The 25,063-nt window shown below is 52.7% G+C and overlaps 1 protein-coding gene across 1 annotated transcript in view; it reads right to left on the bottom strand.

The window, feature by feature from the left end:
* Positions 1-25,063, bottom strand: part of CACNA1E (calcium voltage-gated channel subunit alpha1 E) — a 136,899-nt gene that overhangs the window by 16,737 nt on the left and 95,099 nt on the right. Inside the window, 18 exon segments of the mRNA XM_068141457.1 lie at positions 4,241-4,368; positions 4,569-4,734; positions 5,159-5,250; positions 8,481-8,546; positions 8,749-8,874; positions 8,963-9,046; positions 10,051-10,161; positions 10,553-10,717; positions 10,898-11,099; positions 12,167-12,304; positions 12,670-12,830; positions 13,974-14,070; positions 20,130-20,236; positions 20,661-20,720; positions 21,672-21,801; positions 22,686-22,845; positions 23,434-23,708; positions 23,806-24,414. Coding sequence (XP_067997558.1) covers positions 4,241-4,368; positions 4,569-4,734; positions 5,159-5,250; positions 8,481-8,546; positions 8,749-8,874; positions 8,963-9,046; positions 10,051-10,161; positions 10,553-10,717; positions 10,898-11,099; positions 12,167-12,304; positions 12,670-12,830; positions 13,974-14,070; positions 20,130-20,236; positions 20,661-20,720; positions 21,672-21,801; positions 22,686-22,845; positions 23,434-23,708; positions 23,806-24,414 — 2,877 coding nt within the window.

Below are 25,063 nucleotides of genomic sequence, written 5' to 3'. Positions count from 1 at the left end.
AGTTTATTCACCTCTACTGCTCTGTCCATCCCACAGAGTCAGGAGAAAGCCCAGACTGCTGCAGGGCTCCTTCTTCCTAGGAAGCCTTACAGGTACTTTTCTGATGTCCAGGCGATCCAGAAGAAGAATGTTCACCAGTGAAGCCCTGATGTCCATCAAGAATGACAAGAAATTCTTCCTGATGGTGCCTTCTGTCTGCAAGTGTCCTTGGACCTGCAGGTCCAAGCAGACCTGCCACCCTCTGTCAGAGATGCAACAAAGAGTGGAAAGACTGCAAGGAGCTCCTCCACAAATGGATAAGCCACCTGAGATTCCTACAAGAAATCTCCTATGCCTAAATACCTCTTCATAAACAAGATGATTGAGCATCCAGGTGTTGTCTTGCTTGCTCTGCTTTATTTGTGGTGCTCCACTTCAAGACTCCAAATGTGTGCACGATCCCCATGACCACCTGTGGAGTATGACAGACCCTTTCCAGGGATGCTGGCTGGAAGAAGCACTTCTGATGTGGTGAAAATGATGTGGTGACTACACAGTGCCACTTCAAGGAGCCCTCTTGTTCTGCAGAGGGAAGATCAATGGCTGGGCACATTTGAGGTGCCCTATACATTTCTGTGGATACTGTGAGTGATGCAGAGGGAAGACTAAGCTCTGTGATTCATATTTTCATACCATAGACCCAGATACAGACACAGGCAACATGGCACTTCTGAGAAGGTGGCTGGTGAAGGGTTTTGCTCAGCTGTCACACCAAAAATCAGATTTTATAAACTCCTGCAAGTCTGAGAGACACAAGGAGGCCAAACCACTGCTGTGGACTCAGGGCCAGCAGCCAGGAGCTCGGCTCAAGCAGAAGAGGAGCTGTTGAGCTCCAGAGACGTATCCAGGTGCCACCACCTCCCAGGCAGGTCCAACAAGCTAAGGGAAAGACTAACAGTCTTTCTCCCAAGAGATGCAGTCATGAGTCCTCCAGGTGTGTTGTGCACAGCATGATGTCCCCCAAGGACAGGTGTCACTCAGGCTTCCCCATCCTCCCCTTAGTCCTCACACTCCAAAATACTGGCAAAGGCCTCAGTGTCCCCCTGCCTTTGCTCCCCTACTTCCCACCCGAGGAGTAAACCACATCTAAGCCCCCCCAGAAGCATCCTGCTCTCACGTGAGGGCACTTTGAGAAGCCAAGCAGAGATGGTGGCATTTGTCCTGGCACCTTTCATAGGCTCTCTGTGACACTGGAGCCCGGGCAACGGGACTGGCTGGGGACGCAATTTGTGGCAACCCACCCTGGGAGGCTCTGAGCACCCCCTGGCCCCACTCATGCCTCTCCTGGCTGGGGGACAGCTGCTGGCTCTGGGAGGCCGCGGACCTCTTTAAACTCGAAGGAAAGCAACGTCAGGGTTCCCTCGGGAGGCGCGGTGGCGGTGGAGCAGGGGGAAAGGAGGGGTGGATGGTGCGTCCCGTGGCCAGGTTGTGGCGGAGGACTGGGAGGCAAACCTTGCACGCCACCCTGTAGGGGCAGTTCTCTCCTAGGCCCAGAGGAGGCGAGATCACCCGAACTAATTTGTACATATCCTTATACGAGATCCTGCCGCTGCAAAGGAAGCACAGGTGGGTTAATAGGATACTGAGAAGGTGGAGGGGAGGATGGAGAGCTTAACCAGGGGATGCTGGGGCCATCTGCAGGGCAAGACCCTCAAGGGTGCACGGCCTTTCTCCTGCTGGCTCTGCCACACCCAGAGCAGGGAAAGCTGTGAGCATCATCTACTGCCTTCTCCACCAAGAGTCAGCTCAAACCTCACCACACTGACCCATGTTGACCCTGATGAAGGATGGTTTTGGTGTTAAACACCACCCCATCATGCTTCCTCACTGTGCCCCTGGCCACCTATACCTGAAAGGGAAAGGGCTGGGAGTTTAAATGAGGTGAGCCTGCAGCCATCAGGAGCAGTTTTGCTGGAGCTGCTTCTCAGCATGCCACCAGAGAGCCTGCCCTCACATGGCCAATTCTCTAGTCCCCTCGGGGTCTCAGGGAGGTTGGCAGCTGAGTCATTTATGTCTCTGATATCTGGGGAACCTGAGATGGGGAGAGAGAATGTGACCAGCTGGTGACTAGTGGCTGTGGCACTAGCACCTAGGTCTGTGGTGGTCCAAACTTGTGCTCTGACCACCAGAGCACGCTCTGCCAAGGGTCCACATTGTGAGAAGCAAACCCTCCCATACACGTGCCCCTTCTCGCCCGCAGAAGCACATCTCCCCTGACCCAGGTGCAGTCCCTGCAGGATACAGCCTGTATCCCTCCTGCACCGGCTGGAACAATGAAGCAGTCAAGGTGGAGAGCTGGCAGGAGAAGGTGCAGGGGCTGTTGGATGCTGAGAGCCCCACTCCACTCCAGACCAGAGCCCTTTGGGAAGCGGAACCGTGTGGGGTGGAAGTGCTGAGGTGCAGCATGCTGCAGCCTCCTGGGCATCTTTAGACAAGCTTCGAGGGAAACCACGCGAGGAGGCAAAGAACAGCATTACCATCCTACCCAGGCAGCATCTTTGCCTCTGGTTTCTCCTTGCTCTTCTCCCATCCCCTCTCCATTGCTGGCCAGAGCTAACCCAAGTGTCCCTGAGCCCTTCTGGTGCTGTGCAGCCTCCTTGTGAGACCTTTGTGTGATGATCCCAGTGTCAGGATGCAGAACTGGTGCCCCACTCAGGTGGTGTGACTCATGTGGATATACTCACCTGTTCCTCACCCAGCAGCAGGGACCAGGGCTGCCCCCACAAGCCCAGCACCACCAGCTCCTGTGCATGTCCCCTAACCACTGACATGACTACAGGGCAGGGCTTGTTCATAAATCAGAGAGGTGCATGGCATTGATAGGACAGTTCAGGCATACTTCCACAGTGACTGGCCTTGAGACCCAGGTCATCAACATGGGGGGCAAGAGTGAATCAACTGCCTGGTGTGAAGAAATCCTTCCCAAAAGCCATGGGTCAATGTCCCACACCAAGAAACTGGGTGGTTCACTGCTCTCACCTCCTTTCCCTTCTCTAGCTGTTCATCAGGACATTTACTCACCCATGGTGACCTCTTTCCCTTGCACAAGGCATGCTGACCCATTAACAAGCATGCCCACCTGCCCATGGGGGAGCTGCACAGCAGCAAGAGTGCTGGAAGGGGCCATGCAGGAAGGAACCTGGTCAGTGCTGAGCTGCATGGGGCTGGACAGAAATGCCGGTAGCTGATGGTATTAGGCATAAAAAAATATCTTGGCAGGGACTGTTCTCTCAAGGGGCAGGATATTATCAGTGGAGATGAAGAGTCTCCAAAGGGAGCACATGTGGCTGCCAAGGACTCTCAAGCTAAGATTGCCCATGCTTCCTGGCATAGCAGTGGTGGGTCATGGCTCCAAAGAGGCTGTCTCTGGGCTGTGAGAGGAAGGAAGAGGCTACACAAGATGCCCTGGTAGCACTGGGTTGAGTGGAGGACAAACATGCTCCCAGAGCTGCCAAGAGCTCCAAACTGCCTTAGGGATACCCCAGATCATCCTGGGGGGGCAGTGGAGACAAAGTCCTCTGCAGCAGCAGCAACGGGACAGAGCCAAAGTCTAGTCACCAGGGTGTGCATGGCTGCTATGAACCCACCCCATTGCTGGGAACAGGCTGCTGCCTGCAAATGGGAGCCCCCTTTGCTGAGGTCCTCACCAGCAAAGACATGAGTGCAGGAAACAAAGCCCTCCCATCTCCAGATGGGATGAGCAGGCTGGCCAACATAGAAATACAATTCCACAAACCCAGACAGACTTCAAAATTCTCCACAGGTGACTTGGCAGGACCCCAGTAGTCCCCCAACATCTCCCCATGGCTGGGAATAAGTCACACACATTCCTGCTCTGATGGGGTGCTGTGGGTGCTGGGTCCAACTGATGGAGCTGGTCTTATGGTAGAGGCACCCAGATGGTGCACAGGGACAGGGAAGGAGGCTGAGATGGACCTGCACGCTGGCCAGGGAGGAGAGTAAGAGCAGGAACCTCCAGCACTCAGGATCAACTCCATGGCAAACTGTGAACATCACCCAAGACATCTGTGCTGCCAGGCACTGTAGGAACCAGCTGCTGCCTTTGTAATGCCCGTGGGTGATAGCAGCCCTTCCCTGACCAATCCAGGACCACAGGTGGTTTCCAGTAGCAGAGCAAGGAGATATCTGTTTAAAACCACCTCTGGGAGGTTGCCTGGGAGAGAAAGAGCTGGCTACATACCACGCTGCTCTGTCATACTCTGCCCAGATCCGGACAAACTCGTCTAGGTGGTGAGGCCCCAGGATGGAGGAATCCCGAGTCAGATATTCAAAATTGTCCATGATGACTGCCACAAACAGGTTGAGCATCTAAGTGAAAGGGAGAAAGGCAGAGAGAAAGGAAAAGTGGGACAAGAGGGAGCAGAAGGGAAGGGGGAGAGAGAGAGAGAGAGAGAAAGAAAGAGGAGTAATGGTGAGAAGATGGAAGATGATTGCTGACCTTATGGTGGAAATGCAGTTTGGAAGGCTGATGAGAGGAACACCCAGGGCTCTCAGGGAAGAGAACTCACCAGGAAAGAGCAGAAGAAGATGAAGGAGACAAAGTAAACGTAGGCCAGGTCGGTGCCGCAGCGCTCGTTCTCATTCTGCCCGGACGTTGCTGTTGTGTCTGGCTCGCAGCCTTTGCCCTCCAGACAGGACAGCATGATCTCCTGCCACGCCTCTCCTGTGGCACTCCTGCACCCAACACACCTCTGGTCAGCAGCTTGTGGTGGAACAGGATGGAACCAGGGCAGCATGCCCTCAGAAGCTTCTTCACAAGAAGCTGTGCAACACCTGTGCCCAAATTAAACACCTCTCTGGTGTGCACAAGGAACTGACTCAGCAGTGACCACGTTGGACCCACATGACAGCATCCATGCCAGGGTGTAGCTCCTGGCACACAGAACACATTCTCCCCAGCCAGCTGCTCCAGAAAAATGGGGGACACACAATGGGGGCAGAGTCAGGAAACAAAAAGGGTTCCTAAGCTCCTGTGGCCATGTGCTTTCCCAGTTGGTCTCTAGCACCAAAAGATGACCTCCACCAAAGAGTGTGCCATGAGAACCTGCCCAGCCTGCACCCAGAAATGCTGCCCAAGGATTCTCCTGTGGTTGCTCACCTGAAGAGGAGCATGAGGGAGCCCAGGAAGCTGCGGAAGTTGTTGTGACGGTTAATGTGGCTTTCCTCGTCGAGTTTGATATTGCCAAAAACCTGTGGGAGGGAGAAAAAGGACTCAGTTATTCAGGCAAGAGATCAGTGGCCATGAATCAGCTGCACATTTACCTTGGCACACGACAGGGACCTGTCTTGTGCCAGGTCCATCGCTGTGGGCATACCCAGCTCCCCAAGCATCTGACATCCTCTCTCCTGTGCAGTCTTCCATGGAAACACACCTAAGCACACAGCCAGTGCACCAAGGAGCTGGCCCTGAGCAGGGAAAGAGACTCTTCTTCTCAGCAAGGATTTGCAGTGGGCAGTAAAGGCTGAGAGAGGCTGGGATGCCATGGAAACAGGAGCACAGAGGACTTGGGATCAGCTGCATCCAACTGCTCCACATTCATCCCTCTGCTGTGCTACAGGCAGCATCTGAGCACCACACAGCACCCAGCAGTTCCATGGGCACTGGAGGTGCAGGGATGAGTTGCACCATTCTGGGTGGGTGCTGGGTCATGGTCCAGAAAACTCCTATGAGCTTTAGCCTTGGTGGGGGAATGGTTCATGATCACAGAATGGTAGGGGTTGGAAGAGATCTCTGAAGATCCTCAAGTCCGATCACCCTGCCAAAGCAGGATCACCTAAAGCAGATCACATAGGAACAAGTCCAGGAGGGTTTTGAATATCTCCAGAGGTAGAGACTCCACAACCTCTCTGGGCAGCCTGTTCCAGTGCTCTGCCACCCTCAAACCAAAGAAGTTCCCTCTGTTGCTTAGATGGAACTTTCTATGTTCAACTTTATGCCCACTGACAGGGGAGACTGGCACAGTGCTGCAAACAGGATAGAGGAGGGCTCAAGGAAGGAAGGAACAGACCAGCTGCTGACCCACCACAGAAAGCCAGACAGAATCACAGAATGCCAGGTTGGAAGGGACCCCAAGCATCATCTGGTCCAACCTTTCCAGGTGACTGTAGTTGAAATAAGCTGGCCTAGCACCCTGTCAAGCTGAGTCTTAAAACTGTCCAGTGTAGGAGATTCCACTGCTTCCCTTGGGAGATGAGTCCAATCTCTCAACTGCTCTCATGGCAAAACATTTTCTTCTGCAGTCCTGTCAGAATCTCCCCAGCAGCAACTTGTACTCATTGCCCCTTGCCTTTCCCATGGGATTCACTGTAAAAAGGGAGTCTCCATCCTCCTGGTAGCCACCCTTTATGCACCACGGTCCACAGCCTTCTCTTCTCAAAGCCTTTCCTCATCTGGCAGGTAGGACTACCATCCTCAGAGCCAAAAGAGGCCAGGAAACCCCAGATGGGGACAATATCCTAGTAAAGACCCTAAGCCAAGGCCACGATAGGACACAAGAAACGATCACAGAGTGCCTCAAATAGAAAAAAAAAAGTGCTATTGTTATGTTAAATATTTATTCCACTTTCTGTGAACCTAAAAATACACCATCTGCAGAGTGTATATATATGTATTTATTTTTTTTTCCCCCCCTGTACAGGTTTTTTGGGAATGTGTAATTGTGGAATATTTTCTGCCTCCAGCTATTTTGCTCCAATAACGCCCACAGACTTTACTGCTTGGGGATTTGTTCACAATGGTGTTAAAAAAAATAATAAAATAAAAAAAAATCAGCTACTACCACATGGCAGGGATGGGGGGGAGGAGGGGGGGGCTGAGTCAGAGGGTGGCTGTTTAGCACCAAGAACACCTGGAGCCAGTGCTGAGAGGTGTAGGACAGAGAGGCCAAGACCAACCCAGGCGGCCAAGAGGGCCAATGGCATCCTGGCCTGTATCAAGAACAGTGTGGCCAGCAGGAGCAGGGAGGTCATTCTGCCCCTGTACTCAGCACTGGTTAGGCCACACCTTGAGTCCTGTGTCCAGTTCTGGGCCCCTCAGTTTAGGAAAGATGTTGACTTGCTGGAATGCATCCAGAGAAGGGCAACGAAGTTGGTGAGGAGTTTGGAACACAGCCCTGTGAGGAGAGACTGAAGGAGCTGGGGTTGCTTAGCCTGGAGAGGAGGAGGCCAGGGGAGACCTTATTGCTCTCTACAACTACCTGAAGGGAGGTTGTAGACAGGCAGGGGTTGGTCTCTTCTCCCAGGCAACCAGCACCAGAACAAGAGGACACAGTCTCAGGCTGCACCAGTGAAGGTTTAGGCTGGAGGTTAGGAAGAAATTCTACACAGAGAGAGTGATTGCCCATTGGAATGGGCTGCCCAGGAAGGTGGTGGAGTCACCATCATTGGAGGTGTTTAGGAGGAGACTTGATAGGGTGCTTGATTGCATGGTTTAGTTGATTAGGTGGTATTGGATGATGGGTTGGACGCAATGATCTCTAAGGTCTCTTCCAACCTGGTCTGGTCTATTCTATTCTATTCTATTCTAACAGGGGGACTATTTGGGATTAGAAACTCTCAAGGTGGGAGAGAGGAGGTGGAAGAGACACAGGAGCAGCACAGCCAAGCAGCCTGAGTGTGGGGATGCCGCACTGCCTGCTTTCTCCCCCAAATCTGCCTGTGCTGGCAGAGCGTGGCGGGCAGCGGTGCTGGATGCTGTGGCAGCTTGCTCCTTAGGAAGCTCCAGAGCCCAGGTGCTCAGAGTTGAAGATGCTTTGTCAGAGCTTCAGTGTGGGATTTAGTCATCGCAGAACCCAGCCAGCCCCACGGCACGTGTGGAGCTGAGAGGTTTAGCTCACATGCTTCTTATTTACCAGCTGGAGCCTGGAAAGCTCACATCTTGCCATGCTCTGCAGACCTCCCTTCACCTGGTAGGTCATTGTGCAACAACCCAAGCAGATCATCACAGTGCCCCTATGCAGAGGGACAAGGTGGATGGGCAAGCTGCAGGGATCACCACCATGATCTGTCTTCTCGGACAGGAAAAGCAGAAGGCTGCTCACCAGATCCCTCAGGCATGAAATCCATCTTTTGGGGCTGCTAGGGACTTGGTCATAGGGTGTGATTTCTAAATGAAGAGAGGGCAATTTGAAAGCAGCTGCCTCACAGAATCATCAGCTGAGCCCCCAAGGCCACATCTCCAAGGGTACAAGTTGGGAAGGCAGCTGTGGAGTTTGACTGAACAAGGCTGTGGCAGCTCCCCCAGGGCATGAGGCTCTGCAGCTCTTAAACAAGCTGTTCCACCCTCGGGACCTTCCTGGACACGGTGACTGACTGAAGCAATGACAGGCAGGCACAAGGCTGGCTGCTGTGCATAATGCTGAGGACATGCTGGTGCAGCCTGTCCGTGCCAGCAGGATGCACACTGAGATGTCTGTGCTCACCTGCATGCCAATGATGGCGTAGATGAAGAAAAGCATGGCGATCAGGAGGCAGACATAGGGGAGGGCCTGCAAGAGAAGCAAATGAGTCATCTCAGTTAGCACAGGTCCAGCTCCAGAGGAATACAAAACGCACAGCGAGCAGGTAAGCTGTGCTGATCCATCTCCCCTACAAGTCAACGAGTCAGCAAGAGCTTGAGAATAGCCTGCGTTGGGAAGCAGCAGCCCAGCACCATGGCCTGGGAGGGGACCAGGGGCGCTTGTGGCTTACCTTGAAGGACTGCACGAACGTCCAGAGCAGGATGCGGATGGTGTAACCCTGGCGCAGCAGCTTGATGAGCCGAGCAGCCCGGAAGAGCTTCAGGAAGCTCATGTTGAAGCTGCTGGTGTTCACCAGCTGGGAGGAGATGAAGAGGGTCAGAGGGAGGTGGGAGCTCCCCACCCCCCGCAGCAGCACACCCCGCCGCTCCCAGCCCCTGCTTCACCTTGGTGTCGGTCAGGATGATCTCCGTAATGCTGCCGATGACCGTGATGAAGTCAAAGATGTTCCAGGTATCTCGGAAATAATTCTGCGAGAGAAAGGAGAGAGGGAACGTGGATTTGGGCTTGGGAATGGCAGGTCTGAAGGGAGCTGGGCTGTGAACCGAGGCTGCTTATGGACAATGGTGATGGCAACAGACACCTTGCCGCCCATTTGTATGCGGCCACAGTGTGGATCACTGTCCTGTGTCTGAGACAGTGACAGATCTGAGCATGTCTGCAGCAAGCAACTTCTCCTGGGAGATGACTCACCCACCCAACAGGCTGGCCTGGTGAATGGGAGTTCGAAAAGCAGCCACAGCCAGTCCTGGTCAGGCTGCAACAGTTCATCATGCCAACCTTCACAGACATGAGGTGGCTTTGCTCTGCTCTCCGCGCCCAGACCCATCTCAGCCCCTGATGTTTGTGTAGCAGCTGGTGCAAGATCAGACTTGACCATAGCTGGTGCTGCTGAGAGAAGGGAGGGTGACCAGAAACCCTCCTGCTAGTGGACCTCATCTCCCAGTATAGATTAGAAACAGGAAAGAAACTATGAAAGAGCAAATCTGACAGTTGCTCATAAGCAGCAGGGCAGCTGAAGAAAAGGGAGTCCATGGCTTCAGATCTTAATCGATAGGACTTGAGCCTGTGAATTAGGCAGGGAAATCTCACTGCTGATCAGGTCTGGTCCAACTGATACAGCCCAAGAGCAGCAACGTACCAGCATCTCAGTGCTCTGTAGGACAAGGAATCACAGCTACCAACATGATGGCAGTAGCTTCAGCAGAACAGTTGCACGGCACCAGAGGACCAGAGAAACTAGGCAAAAAGTCAAGTAACAGTGTGGCTTCCTCCACCAGCATCCAGCAGTGGGAAGTTCAATGGGAACCAAAGAAGCCATTCCAACCTAAAAGCAGCTCTCAGTCTGGGACCCAAAATAAATAGCAACAATCTCACATTATTAACACCTTCTCTCTGTGGCCTGTGTGCTGCCAAAGCCCAAATTAATATCCTCAAATTAACATCCTCATCAAGAACAGGAGCAGCCACTCACCAGGAAGCCAAAAGCAATGATCTTGAGGACACACTCCAAAGAGAACACCATGGTGAATGCGATGTTCAGGTACTTCAGGGCCAGCTCATAGGTGTAAGGAGCAGAGTAGTACTGATAGAAAGAGAGAGACATTGCTAGCCAGGAGGGAGCCTGCCAGCCTCTTGGCTGATATCTGTCCCAGAAAGACCTGTGTTGGTCCATATTCCTTGCTCTGAATGTATCAAGACCATCCCCTCTTTACCCCTTTTTCTAGGACAGCTGCTGATCCTTCTAAGAAGGAATCATAGAGTAAACTCAAATCTTTCTGCTGCAGTTAAGAGATCCAGACAGTCTGGGTCATCTCATTTAGGGAGTATCAATCTTGCCTCCAGTTTGGGGCATGTGGTGTTTTAAGTGCCTATGTCAAGGGCATACATGCTCAGACTGTCTCAAAGCATCTCTTAGAAACAACCAAAATACCTTACACTTCCCAAAGAGGACAGGCTCACTCTGACAGGCTCACCTTCATCATCAGCACCACAGTGTTCAATGCTATCATGGCCATGATGGTGTACTCGAAGGATGGGGAGACCACAAAGTGCCAGACTCGGTACTGGAAGGTGTGCCGGTTCTGGGGCATGTACCGCGTGAGGGGCTTGGCGCTGATGGCAAAGTCAATACAGGCCCGCTGGAATACAACGGCACAGATCAGACCCTGGCTGATGGCTGCCACGCTGCTCTCCTTCATGGGCTGGGCAGGCAGGTGGCTCATGGCTTTCTTACACCTTTTCACCACCTAGGAAGCTCCAAGCTCCCAAACTGCAGAGAACACATGGAAACGTCCTCTTCCGCCCTCCCCAGACCCTACCTCATTCTTCTCCAGACTGCACTCCTCCATCATTTTGTCTCCTTGCTCTTGGAACGTAATGATGATGAGAGCCACGAAAATGTTGACAAAGAAGAAAGGGAAGACCACAAAATAGACAACATAAAAAATGGACATCTCCATGCGATTGCTGCGGCTGGGCCCGCGATCCTCCTCAGTCACATCCACTGAATGCTGCAGCACCCTGTGGGCAGACAGGAGAAGAAAAGCAACCAGAGATATGCCCATCAGGACTGCCACCACATGGCACTTCTCGTGGGACCCCTTTTGTCCACAGTTGCAACAACGGTAAGATAAACCTTTGCCTTAGTGTGCTTCACAAGGACAACGCTCCCAAGTGACTAGAGCTTGGTTTATGCTGCTTTGCTTGGGCCCCTGGTGGAAAATGGATTTTCCAGTGCTTCACTACAGAGAAGAAAATTGCCCAAGCTTACATGGGCATGAAGTAAGGGCTAGTCCTCTGGTCTTGAGATAACACATACCTCAGAGCCACAGAAGAGAAGGGACCATTCATCAGCACTGTGTCCAGTTCTGGGCCCCTCAGTTTAAGAAGGACATTGAGAAACTTGAACATGTCCAGAGAAGGGCAATGAGGCTGGGGAGAGGCCTCAAGCACAAGCCCTATGAGGAGAGGCTGAGGGAGCTGGGGTTGTTTAGCCTGGAGAAGAGGAGGCTCAGGGGAGACCTTATTGCTCTCTACAACTACCTGAAGGGAGGTTGTAGACAGGCGGAGGTTGGTCTCTTTTCCCAGGCAACCAGCACCAGAACAAGAGAACACAATCTCAAGCTGTGCCAGGGGAAGTTTAGGCTTGAGGTGAGGAGAAAGTTCTTCACAGAGAGAGTTGTTAGCCATTGGAATGTGCTGCCCAGGGAGGTGGTGGAGTCCCCTTCCCTGGAGGTGTTCAAAAAGGGATTGGATGTGGCACTTGGTGCCATGGTTTAGTAGTCATGAGGTCTTGGGTGACAGGTTGGACTTGATGGTCTTTGAGGTGTTTTCCAACCTAAATAATTCTATAATTCTATGATCACTTATGCCCCCAGGAAGAAACTAACAGCAGCCACAGTTCCAGCTTTATATTGGGGACCTAAAGTTCTTTTGCCCTGCCATAATTTCTCATTCTTCCTCTCCTTCCTGCCCAGCAGCAGTCTCTCTCTCACTCCCACCTGGCTGTTGCCAGTTATTAACCCAACCACCCCAATGGGGACACGTCCACCATAATGCAAGGGGGGTGAATGGAACAGAATACTCACTGGGGCCAACCCTCGCCCGTGGAGACTGTGAACAGGGTGAGCAAAGCCCAGATGATATTGTCGTAGTGAAACTCATGGCGCTTCCATTCCCGGCACTTCACTTCCATCTTGTTCTTCTCATGATCCACATAGTTGCCTCTGCAAGGTGTAGAGAGAACAGTGACCTTGGGTTTTAGGCTGCCAGACTATGAGACAGCAGTTTTAAAACCTGGGGACAGCATGTGTGCGTGGTGGGGACACAGACACCAGAGGGAGACATGAGGAAAAGGTGTATAACAACTGGGGGAAGGGAGAAAAGAGAACAGGATCAAAATAGAGGGCTCTGCATCCTGCATCCCATGCAAGGATGTACAGTGCTGATAGAGCAATGGGAAAAAGGATCAGCCCGAGACATCCACCCCAAGAGACTATGGCCAAGAGCTAGTCATGACCAAGGAACCCAGGCAGCACCCTGCCTTTGCCAAAGTTGTCAGCAGATTGGACCTACTGTACAGGGCACCTACATGCAGTCCTTCTCCGTGTCCTTAGAGCTGTCAGTGCAATAGAAAAACTTCCCCTTGAAGAGCTGGACAGCAATGACAGCAAAGATGAACATGAAGAGCTTGTAAACAATGAGGATGTTGAAGACGTTCTTGAGGGAAGTCACCACACAGTCGAAGACGGCCTGTAGGAGAAGGCACGGCTCACCATGGGGAACCAACAGTTTTGGCAAAGGGCAAGATCAAAAGCTTCCTCAAGACTAGCACTGAGAAAGACACTTTCTACTCCTGGGGTGGAAGAGAGGGAAGACCTGGGCCTTCTCTTCATCAAAGGGCTATTTCATGACTGAGTTTAGCACCCAGAGTACACCCCTGCAGACATGGACACCAAGCAGCCCCCAAGACAGCAGCAAAGATGGATATTTATATCCTCCAATGTTCTCTGCAACCAGGTCAGCAGACAAGGGACAGCCCTGATGATGCAATTAGCAGCTCTCAGGACCAATTAGTAAACACTTTTTTGTTTCACATCATCCCAAATAACAAGGCAGAGCAAATTTCCTCTTGTGGCAGCAGCACCTCCCAGGCTGTGCTCTCAGCCCTCCTTCTCACAGCAGTTTAAGAAGGAGAGAAATGTCCTTATTCCTACTTCCTGGTGAAGACAGAGGTGTCCAGAAATGAACTGACACAGGGTCATCCATCCACTGATTGGGAAGAAGAGCTGGGGTCAAAACTCATGTCTCTGAGGTGCACCCTGGGTGTTATCCATCAGCCAAAAATTATCTTGTGCAAAAATCTCAGGGCTTCCTCAGCTTCTTACTCCTTTCTGGCTCTACTCCACCAGCTAAGGTGGGAAATCCATAATCCTACCTGTGCTGCATAAATAATCTCTCTATTTGTGGGGGCAATCCTGCTTTGGTGCAATACCATGCCAGCACAGCACACAAATCCTGTTGTTTGCAGGCTGCTCTGGAGGGAAAGATGATGAACTTTAGAAAGAAATTTGAGCTCCTCCAAACCAGGGCAGCTTATTTTATCTGAAAAGCATCTGGGCTTCGCAGCCTTCTGCCTGCTCCAGACTCACTTTCCCTGGTAAAGGAACTAACTCTGACACCTTGCAGAGCTCCAGGCTTGCTTGCAGTAACTCCTTTCACCTCCAACTATGAAGGAACCTGAAGGATGTTGCTTGAAAATGGGGCTCCTAAACCACAGCGAATGCTTTGGAAGTTATTTGCTCGTGTCTCACAAGCAAATCTATGTGTGTGGTCCCTGCACCCACCAGTCCATGCTGGAGAAGACAGATGGAAGGCAGGAGGTGGGATCATTACCTTCAGCTTGGGCAGTCTCTTGATGGTTTTCAGGGGTCTCAAGACTCGCAGCACACGGAGAGACTTGATGGTCTTGATATCCCGGCCTTTGTTGGTCCTACCACGTTGGAGGGAGGCACATGGACCAAGAAATGAAGTGAAGAGACAATGACCTTGCAGACCTGTGCTTGAAGCTCAGGGATTTTCATCAGCTGACAACACACCCCACCCCAGCATGCATGAGGATGGGAAGGGGAGAATCAGCAATCACAAAAGTGTGATTGCCGAGTGCTCAGCCCACCCAAAGGAGTTTCCTCCACCACATGTGCTGACAGCTGGCAGAGATGAAAAATGGAGCAGTCCCTCTCCTCCTCAGCGCTGGCACCTCTCCCCTCAGATTCGCCTAGGGAAGGACCTGCTCTTAGCTTGGTTTCTTTGCACAAATCCTGTCTCTTAAGGCTTTCTGCCACGTTCCATCAGTGCTACCCGACTCGATCAGCCTAGTCTTTCATCTCACACCTCAGCCCTCTCTTCCCTATCCAGCTGCCTCCACCCCAAGTCAGCTGAGGGAGGGAGAACGTACTATCAGGATTATTTAGAAAAGCAGCACTAAAAGCCATCTTGACCCTCATTTCATGAGCATGGTGGTTAATCCCACCCACAATATGAGGGTTTTTTTTCCCTTATCTTTTAACTGAAGCCCAAGAGCTGGATCCAAGGATGGAGAAGAGAGGTGCTGGTGAAGGTGGCACAGTTTGTATCCACCCAGCACCCTGAGAAAGCAATAAGGAAATGACTTACAATAACAGATGCTCCAAATTACACAGCTCCTTTCTGAAGGTTAATGCAACAGGGAGCACAATAATGGTCTTAATCATTAAGAGATGTAAACAAAACCACTAATTAATAGTCTTCTCTGGGAGCATAGCCCCACAAGTGCAGGGGAAGCAACTGTACCAACAGCCCCAAGACCCACTTTATATCTCCCATCTCCTGTTTTGTCCAGTGTCAGGGCCTGGGTAAGTAGCTGGGGCATCTGACTGCAGGCTGGGGCATCCAGCTTAGGGTTAGGGTGAGGCTTTGATGGCAGTGCTCAGTTAGTGCAAGCTGCTACCAAGGACAACTCAATTGTACTGCTTTACGTCTGCTCAGGAGGAACCTCTTCATACCTCAGGAAACCTCCTGTATATTTGTTTGGGGTCCAACACAAATATGGGATGGATAACACCTGGAAGAAAGCCTGGCCTTGCTGTGTCTATAGTTGAGACCAAGCTCATCTCAGCCCCTTGAGCTTAGCTTGAACCACATCCCATGCCCTTTAAGGGCAGTGCAGGCAAAGCCCCCACTGGCGCAGAGCCTTCAGCTCTGTGGTGACACCAACTTCCCTGTGTCCTGCTCCCCCCACCATGCTTCACACCATCTCTGCAGCATACTGCGGTCTCTAGGAACACAGCTAAGGGTCAGCAGAGGCATCAGACAGATGGACACTCGCCTGCACCCGCCCCCCACCCTGGCACTCCCCAGGTTGGCACCCCAGGGTGACCCATCTGTCATAGTTACCCCAAAGCATTCCTGTCGGTGATCCAGCCCAGCAGCCACCAAATAGCATCAACAGAGAGAGGGAAAAAGAGAGAAGAGAGGAAAAAGGTAAGAAAAGCGTTGGGGGAGCTGCACTGGGACAACTGCAGCCTCTGGGGCAGCTGACTGCCACCCCACACCTGGATTGAAAGGCATGATGAGTAGACCATGTTGTGTCCTCCACAATGGGCTTTACCTTCAGGGAGGAACCCATCCAGCAAGCTGGGAGCTCCTGCCCTTCCTGATGGAGGTTGTCAGAGGGGGTTGCATAGTGAAAACCCTCCTGCAAGAGGAACTCGGGGACAGTGGGACAATAGGCAACAGCAGGTGGGGTGCACAGAATCATAGAATTGTTTCAGTTGGAAAAGACCTCTAAGATCATCTAGTCCAAACATTAACCCAACACCAGCATGCCCATTAAACCATGTCCTGAAATGCCATGTCCACGCGTTTCCCAAACACCTCCAGGGATGGTGACTCCACCACTTCCCTGGGCAGCCTGTTCTAGTGCCTGACCACTCTTTCAGTACAGAAATTTTTCTTAATATCCAACCTAAACCTCCCCTGGCACAATTTCAGGCCAATTCCTCTCATTCTATCACCTCAAGCCAAGAGCTGGGGAGGTACCTCAAGGCTCGGCCCCAAGTAGCCACAGGCAGCTACCTCTGAGGGAGCACATCTGCAAGACCACAATAATTATCATGTCAACAGACTAGCTCTGACAAATCACCTCCAGCAAGAAACCCACCAATTAAGAGCTTGAGGCACGGTGTGGGATCTCCTGAAACCCAGTAGGATATCTGACTGGACAAGCTATGGTGGACTACAAGGCCTCCAGATAAACCCAAAAGCCTACAAAGTAAAACATTTCTTAAAAGCCATAAAAACAACCCCATAGCCTGGCTGCATGTCAATGAAAGAGGTGGAAGGTGTGTTGAAAAGGTGGGAGATTAACTCTGCAGCACTTCTGTGATGGGATACCAGGGCTCTGTCCCAGCTGTCACATTGGGTTATATTGCAGCACACAGGGTCTGTTGCTTCCAAACACCAGTGCCGAGAGGCACAAGGAGATGCTCCTCAGCAAAGAAAGAGGCACCTCTGCTGGGTACCTCTGGGTGGAGAATCACAGAACTGGTTGTGCTGGAAGAGATCTTTCAGATCATCAAGTCCAACCATTAACCCAGCACTGCCAGGTAACCACTAAACCATGCCCCTCAGCACCACATCTACACAGATTTTAAAGGCCTCCAGGGATGTGAGCTCCACCACTGCCCTGGGCAGCCTGTTCTAGAACTTGAGAACTCTTTTGCTGACAAAACCTTTCCTAATATCCAACCTAAACCTTCCCTGGTGCAACTTGAGGCCATTTCCTCTTGTCCTGCCTCTTGTTACTTGGAAGAACAGATCGACCCTCACCTCACTCCAATCTCTTCTCATGCAGTTGTGGAGAGTAAGAAGGACTCCCCTCAGCCTCCATTTCTCCAGGCTAAACAACCCCAGTTCCCTCAGCTGCTCCTCATAAGACCTGCTCTCCAGACCCTTTAGCAGCTTCACTGGCCTTCTGTGGCAACTCCTGCTTTTGCTCACCAGGTAAGACAACAAGAGCTGCACACTGACTACTCAGCCTTTCCACCAACCTTTCCATCACTCAGCCTTTCCAGCTGCTGCAATCCCACAGGCATCTTCTCCTCTCGGCAATGCCTCCTCAGAGTGTGCCACGGGAGGCCAAAGCAAGCAGGGTCTTTAGTTCTGGTTCTGGTTCTTTCAGCTAATTTGATTTGAACTCTTGGAAGATTTAGAGTTGTGCATCAGGCTTTTTATTTTGGCTGCATGTGACTGACACTGTCGCTTTCCCCGTGGTGAGTTTCAGACGGGCCAAGACAGCCTCCCACTTGAGATGGATGGGCTCTGATAGCGCAGTGGACAAGCTGCCATGGCACACGAGGAGATGGCTTTATGGGTGGCCACTTGCTTATTGATGATTTGGATGCAGTACCAACAGCCCAGCAAGATGATGCCAGCACTGCTGGACTAGCTCAAAGACCTCCTGCTGTTCCCACAGCTATCCAGGACCCCCACAGGAAAGCTGAACCACACACAGGAGGCAAAAGGGGTGGAAAACTCAAACAGCACAGCATGTCCCAGCACTTCTTCAACCAGGAAGTGCTGGACCTGGTCACCAGCCACTCTCACCCACATAATCACCACAGCCACTCCACAGGTACCACTTTGTCCACCCAGTGCTGTGGAGGTAAGGAGGGTAGAAGGAAGCTATATCCACCCCAGCCCCACATCAAAGAGGGAAGGAAAAGAAAAGGAGAGGGATACAGATGTCATCACCAGAGTTTTCCTCTTGAGATCATGATAGGGTGGGTGACAGGTTGGGATGCATGTAGCTGGCAAACGTCCCCGGAGCAGCACTGGCAGCAGGCTGCCATGGGGAGAGGAAAGTGTCCTTATAACTGCTTCATAATGTATAAACCCACTGGAAATTGCTGTGGTTCCTTTGTTCCCCTCACCTCTGAAGCCCTGAGATCACCTGCCCCAGCAGGAGCCACTGTCAGCTGTGGGGGAGAGGGACAATCCCGCAGGTTTACATTATAGAGAGCCCTCATCCACATCACAGGTGACTCAGTATCTAGCCAGCTATGGCTACACGAGTGGGCAGGAGACACAAATACTTGCTGCAAAAGGATGTGGAGATGCAAAGGTACTTTCCATGGGAGGGAGTTCAGTGCTGTGGCTGAAGGGGGTGCTCGCCCTCGAGAATTCAGCTGCCCCATGGCCAGAGGGACATTTCTTTCCTTTGGGAGGCTGGGTGGAGGCAGGCAGGTGGCAAGCAAGACTCAAAGGGGCACTGTAGCTTCCCTTCATGTTTGGCACTGTCAGGCAGAGACACTGCCAGCTCCAGGGGCCATCCCAAGAACTGTGTCACCTTTGTGGGGTGGAGACAAGGGGACAGTAAGCACCAATTATGGTAATTATGGTATTGTTAGTGGTGTTGAGAACACTCATCCACCCAGGAGCAAGCTGAGCTATGATCATCCAGCCATCAAAAAAACATGATGAAAGATGCCTTAGAAGGAAAAATCCTCCTTGTCCTCCTAAAGACCCTGAAACCACCCAGCACATCTTCAGGCTGCTGATGCCCTTGAGCCCCCACAAGACATGCTCTGAGGGGCTGCCCTGGCAGAGAGGAGATCAGCCAGACCCTGGAGATGCTCAGTCCATCCTCGTTGTAGTCTGGGTGCCTACTTGGTGCTCAAAGCCAGCAGGACCTGCCCCATGCTGGTCTGTGGTCATCCCCCTGCCCTGCCCAGGGGCTGATTCATCCCTGTGCCGAGCAAGCTGAATTCTCCTGTGCTCTTCCTGAAGAGAGAGCAGTGGCTGCAAGCACTGGGCAAGGAAAGGGTGAGGAGGGTGAGGAAGGCAAAAGCAATGAGCCAGGGAGGGTGCAAGTGGGTGAGAGCAAGGGGAAGGAGCTGCCACCTGGCCTGGGGTAGGATGGGAGGGATGGATTATGGGCTGTAATCCATCAAGTGGCCTCGGGGCTCAGACCCAGCCACCCCAAGAGCCTGGCACGGTACCTGGACAAGGACAGGGCTCCAGTCTGCGTGGCTGCCAGGCCCTCCCTTCTCATCGGCACTAACACCACTGCCACCAGTGACAAAGGCACAAAGAGAGAACAACAGTGTGACAAAGGAGTGTGAGCCTCTCCTCTCTTCTCCTCTCCTTCCACAGGCACTGATGGGGCACCATGGCCCTGGGGACCAGGGGGTGCCCCTTGTCCCTTGAGCGTCACATTGGCACCCACTCTCTGGGTACCAGCAGCTCCCTGTGCTCACACTGCATCACCTGACCTAGTTGACAGCACAGAGTAGGGCAGAGGGGCACGAAGCTCATCCCCACGTGCTCCTGCCCTCCATGACATGGGCACCACAGACACCAAGCCACTCTATGCAGGAGGACACACAAGTGCCACAAGCTCAGCAGCAGAGCCCAGCTGGAAGGTGATGCTCAGCGGGGACATGCTCCAGAGCAAACACACAGAACCCTGTCCTCAGCACAACGCTGCAGAGGGAGTGAGCACAACCCCCACCAGTTGCATTCCCATCTCTGCAGGGCTCTGGGGCAGTGCTTCCCCTTGGAGCAGAGGAAAAGCCACCCACCAGAGGTATCATTTCCAGCACTAACTTTCAGAGGACAGCTCCACCTCGCAGACAGCTGCTATTGCTGTCTCTGTGAGCCCCAGAATGTGAAGCAGGTAACTCCAGCTCTGCCACCTGTTCCCCCCTCTAACAGCCTCTTCTGTCCTCTCTCAAGACCACTTTCACCACCAATCTCATCCTAGCATCTCCTGCTTGCCTTGCTTTGCCCCTGCCTGCTTGCTCACCAGCATTTGAGAAACAAGAAGAAATACATCTCTGGAGCAGCCAGACACTGCTGCCAGGAGACATCCCAGAAGCAGAACTGAAGGGTGCAGAGAAATGGGAAAAAAAAAATAGAAATCAGGGAGTAGCAGCCATAACACACAAATGCCTCCTCCTCCCACCCCAGCCAAGGGAAGGTAAAGAGCTGACAAGGATGACAGCCACTTACGCCAAGGCAAAAGCCACCAGCGCTCCCACCACCACGATGAAATCCAGGATGTTCCAGAGGTCTCGAAAGTAGGAGCCGTCCTGCAGGATCAAGCCCTGATCAATCATCTGCAGGGCGGGGGGAGGGACAGTGGAAAACAAAACAGGCAGAGTATGAGCAGCTCAGCCATCAAGTTGGAGTAGCTGCAGGCTACTGCAGGGGACAGCGACATTGCTGGGCAGCAGAAGATCCGGCCCTGGACCCTGGGTATATATGTCTGGGAGCACCATATTTTGGGAGCCTGGAGACCAATAAATGCAGTGCTTACCATTTTCAACTCCTGCTGCTAAGAACCACGTTTTAAAGTCTTCATCATCCAAATTTAGGACCAGAACACAAAAAAAAAACCCGAAAAACAAAAACCAAAACAACCAAAACCAAAAAAACAAACAAACAAAAAAACACCAAAACAAAAAAACCAAACCAGAGCTGTTTCCCATGTGGCTGCAGGACACAGCATCCCCAGCGAAGCCACCTCACAAGGTCTCTTACCTTGATAACCATCTCAAAGGTGAAGACACCAGTGAAGACGTAGTCAAAATACCTCAGGACCTGCAGAGAGAGGGCACAGAAGCTCTGCAGCAGGTGCCATCAAATGGGCTCACTGGTGCCCACCCAGACCCCATTACCACCCTGCACTGGGACTTGCCTGGTTCACGTGCAGACAAGAGGGTCAGCTTGCTTGCCCCACACCCAGCCTGTTGCCTAAGAGTTTGGGATAGCCATAAACACACGCCTTGTAGGCAAGAGATGAAGGATTCCCATGCATGATGCAAGCAGCTCTGAAATCATGCTGGAAGCTGGAATCATGCTCCCCCATACCAGTCCCTGTACACACCAGAATCTTCCCAGTTTAAGCTACTTTACTGTTGATGAGGCATCTTGGTCTGCTCCCCAGGCTCTATAGGCTGTGTGTGGGAGGCTGAGAGGGATTTCCAGGGTTTATTAAGGAAGGGGATGGGTAGAACAGACTGAGAGTTGGGGCCATTCAGTCTGGAGGGGAGAATGCTCCAAGGAGACCTTATTGTGGTCTTCCAGTGTCTTGAGGGGGACTACAAGAAACCTGGCGAGAGACTTTCTAGGATATCAGGTAGTGATAGGACTAGGGAGAATGGAGCAAAACTAGAAATGGGTAGATTCAGATTGGATGTTAGGAAGAATTTCTTCACCAGGAGGGTGGTGAGACACTGGAATAGGTTGCCCAGGGAGGTGGTAGAAGCCTCATCCCTGGAAGCTTTTAAGGCCAGGATGGATATGGCTCTGAGCAACCTGACCTAGTGTGAGGTGTCCCTGCCCATTTCAGGGGGGTTGGAACTAGATGATCCTTGAGGTCCTTTCCAACCCTGACGATTCTATGATCCTAAGTCAGACCCCTCTGCACAGTGCAGGTGCTGCCACCCAACTGCACGGATCCATCACCCATATGCATCCCACCATGGAAGCTAAAATCCTCCAGGCCCTTCTGCATGCTGGCTGGGGGAAAGCAGGGAGGTTTGCATTCACTTTGTTGCGGTCGGAGTTGGTGAGGACAGGATCCTCAGCCGCGAGGGCGATGCTGCTGGCGGCGATCACCAGGAGGATGCACATCTCAAAGTAGCGCAGGTTCACGATGTAGTGGCAAGCCCTCCGCACCCTGCCAGGAAACAGCCCACACCTCGACCTCTGAGTCCCAGGCATGGCCCACTTGCAAAACCCACCCCACCTCGCCAGCTTCCAGGGCAGAAAGATGGCCAGCAAAGTCTGAGGAGCAAAACAAGAGAGCTGGAAGGACGGTTTGGGCTTCCTGATTGTTTCGTCTCAGCTGTCCCAGTCTCCAAGACACCCCACAGCCAACCAAGGGTAGCCCTTGCAAAACTGAGGTGCTAATTCTGCCAGCCTGCTGGAGCTGGACAAGAGCTAAGAGGGAGCAGAAATGTGCAGAAAAAGGTAAGAAGCATTGAATAAAAATCAGAGCTGACAATCAGCAGACAGGAGTAAAAACTATGAGCATGGCTGGAATAGAGGGAGACCACTGCCAGGGCTGGGGGAATACCACAGCTGTTATCTGGACTTTTGGGAGATATTCAGCCCCCTTCCCAAGGGGACTTCCCATTTTCAGTGATCCCTAAGACCTCCCTAAGAAGGATTCTGCAGGGGAGACCTTCTCACCCTCTACAACTACCTGAAAGGAGGTAGTAGAGAGGAGGGGTTCATTCACTTCTCCTAAAGTAACAAGCGATAGGATGAGGAAGTGGCCTCAGGTTGTGCCAGGGGAAGTTTAGGTTGGACATTAAGAACAATTTCTTCACTCAAAGGGTTGTCAAGCTGCCCAGTGAAGCAGAGGAGTCCCCATTCCTGGAGAGATTTAAAAGCCATGTAGATTGACTGCAGAGGAACATGGTTTTGTAGTGGTCTGGCAGTGCTGAGTTAACAGCTGGAGGTGACGACCTTATAGTCTCCTCCAAACAAAAAAATTCTATGCTGCCCCTTGCAGCCCTCCCCAGTCCAGAGCTCCTACAGTCCAAAAAAATATCTCACGGGTTGGTGGTGCTGAAGATGAACATGGAGCTGTGCGGCACCATCGCTTTGCCCGTCTCGCTTTTCTCCTTCTTCCGCTTCTTCTTCTCCATCTCCTCCTCATCCTCTTTGGTCTCGGCCTCCTTTAAGGGGCTGGCTTCACCATCTGTCTTGTTGCTAACTGCAGGAAAGCGAGAGCCTTTGCCTGGTCTTGCACCTGGACAGTGCTTTGAGGTGTCCCTACCACATGGTCACACATGCAACCTCCCTTTAGGTTTCAGCTTTGTGTCCCCATGTTATTACGGAAAGAGGAACCAGAAGGCAAGACACAAGCTGCTGGGATGAGCAGACTAAAGGAGTTTTAAGTAGGCCAGCTTCTGTGGTGCTGTTTAACATACAACACCATTTAAAGCTGCTCACCTTGCCAGCAAGGATGCTGTTAAGGGGCTTTAGTGGCAGTGAGCAGGGCAGAGGCTGTGGATGTGTTAGGAAAAACAAGGCATGCAGGGGTTTTCCCTGGGGCAGAGAGGAAGGAGGAATCAGGCAAGGGGCAGATAGGAAGGAGGTGAGAAAGAGAGAATTCCCCCACGAGCCAGTGACACATCAGTTCTGCATTTGGGCTCCCCTGCAAAACTGGGATGCAGGGAGCAGCAAGGAAAGCCCCCCATTTACTGGACATGGATAGAAAAAGCCCTGCAAGAGGCTTTCCATCCCCACAGGGTCCCTGAGGGCCAGGAGAGGGGCTCAGGAAAGAGAGATGGGTCCTCACTCTGTACCACAGTGGAGTCGTGGACATCGATCATGATGGTGGTGCTCTCCGTGGCCTTCTCGGTGTTGGGGGTGATGGAGGAGAGGTCAGGCTCACTCCGGCTGACGGTGCGGCTGGCCTGCAGCAATGCTTGCTCACTGGTGTCTGGGCTGCTGCAGTCCTGCTCCATCAGGCTGTCAGTCTTGCCCCGGTGGGGCTCAGATGCTGCTTGAGAGGGGCTCCCCTCCTTGGTGGTTCTGACCAGCTCAACATCACCTGCAGGGACCCCATTTGTCCTGCAGGAAGAACATAGGGGGAAAAAGAGATGCCAGGAGATAAGCAGAGAGGACAAGAAGCCGTGGGAACTGCAAGATGCCCTCTTTGGGTACCAACCTGACAGGCTCCCCGCTCATGCCTGGCTCCCTCTGAATCAGTGCCTCTGTTGCAGCTGCGTCCCCGTGGCGGTCCCCATCTTGTACCCCCTCCATGGGGCTGGTCTCCTCCAGCCCCATCTCCTGGCTGGCTGAGCGGCTCCCCAGGGCACTGGCTGGCTCCTTCCCCTCCATGCGGGCTCTGCGGTGGCGGCTGCGCCGCTGGCTCTGCCTCATCCTGGCTCTGTCCTCGATGCCACCTCCTGCCCCATCTTGCTCACCCGACTCACAGTTCCCATGGCACGACCTCTGGTGCCAAGACTCCTTGTCTCCCTTGACACGGGGTGACGGGCTCCTCCTGTCCTCACCCCCACCAGGGTTGGCTCCTGGGGCTGGCTGCTCGGGTCCCTCGGCCAGTGGCCGCTCACCCTTGCTGCCCTGCTCCTCAGCACATTTCTCCAGGGTGACACCATCCCCTGGTTTCTTCCTGCGGAAGATGCTGGCATGGGGGTTGATGAGGGGTGGCTCATCCTTGTTGATGCCCTCCTGGCTGGACATCTGCATGTGCCGGCGCAGCTGGCTGGTGCGCTGCTCCCACACCGACATGTGGTGCCGACGGCGACGCTCCCTCCTGCAACAGGAGATGGCAAAGTGTTGGCATCCCGGCTGCCCCCCTGGTGAAGGACCCACCCTGGATTCAATTTGGGAATCCCAGGAAGAAAGAAATGCCAACCCCAGGGCTATGGACTGGGCTCCTGCTTTGTCTCCAAGGCTCCACAGCATCACTCTGGTGCTGGCAAGGGCTGTACTTCTGCCCCTTTAGAGGACATAAGGGCGAGGAAGGACCAGTCTCATCAGCCTCACAGCTGCCCTGAGGCTTGCAGGCAGCATGCCTGCCCGGCTTGCTGGGAGCAGCAAGAACCCCAGCTTGCCCTATCCTGGTCAGGAAGTGACCATCTTGCTTAACTGCCCGGGGACCTTCTTAAATACAGGCAATACCCTCTTGTTGCAGCCAAGGATCCCTCTTTGTACTGGGGATGTCCTCACAACACCAGCTCCTTGGAGCCTGTCTCCTCTTTGGAGTGGTGCTACCTTAATGATACAGATGATGGTGATGAGGACTCTGACAGGAGAGTCAGCTTGGTAGCAAGAGTGGCAGTCCTGATAGGACTGGGACAGTAAGAGATTAAAAGATGCCAGATCTGAGACCTGTCTTTGTCAATGACAGAGGGCAGAGACATGTGGCTAGAGAAGGCTAGAAAAATGATCAGAGGGCTAGC

The sequence above is a fragment of the Melanerpes formicivorus genome, unplaced genomic scaffold, assembly GCF_026170545.1.
Source record: "Melanerpes formicivorus ecotype bairdi unplaced genomic scaffold, bMelFor1.0.p_v2 SCAF_7, whole genome shotgun sequence".
Classification (NCBI taxonomy): Eukaryota; Metazoa; Chordata; class Aves; order Piciformes; family Picidae; genus Melanerpes; species Melanerpes formicivorus.
Note: the sequence above shows the minus strand (reverse complement) of the source record. Positions and strands in the feature narration are given on the sequence as shown.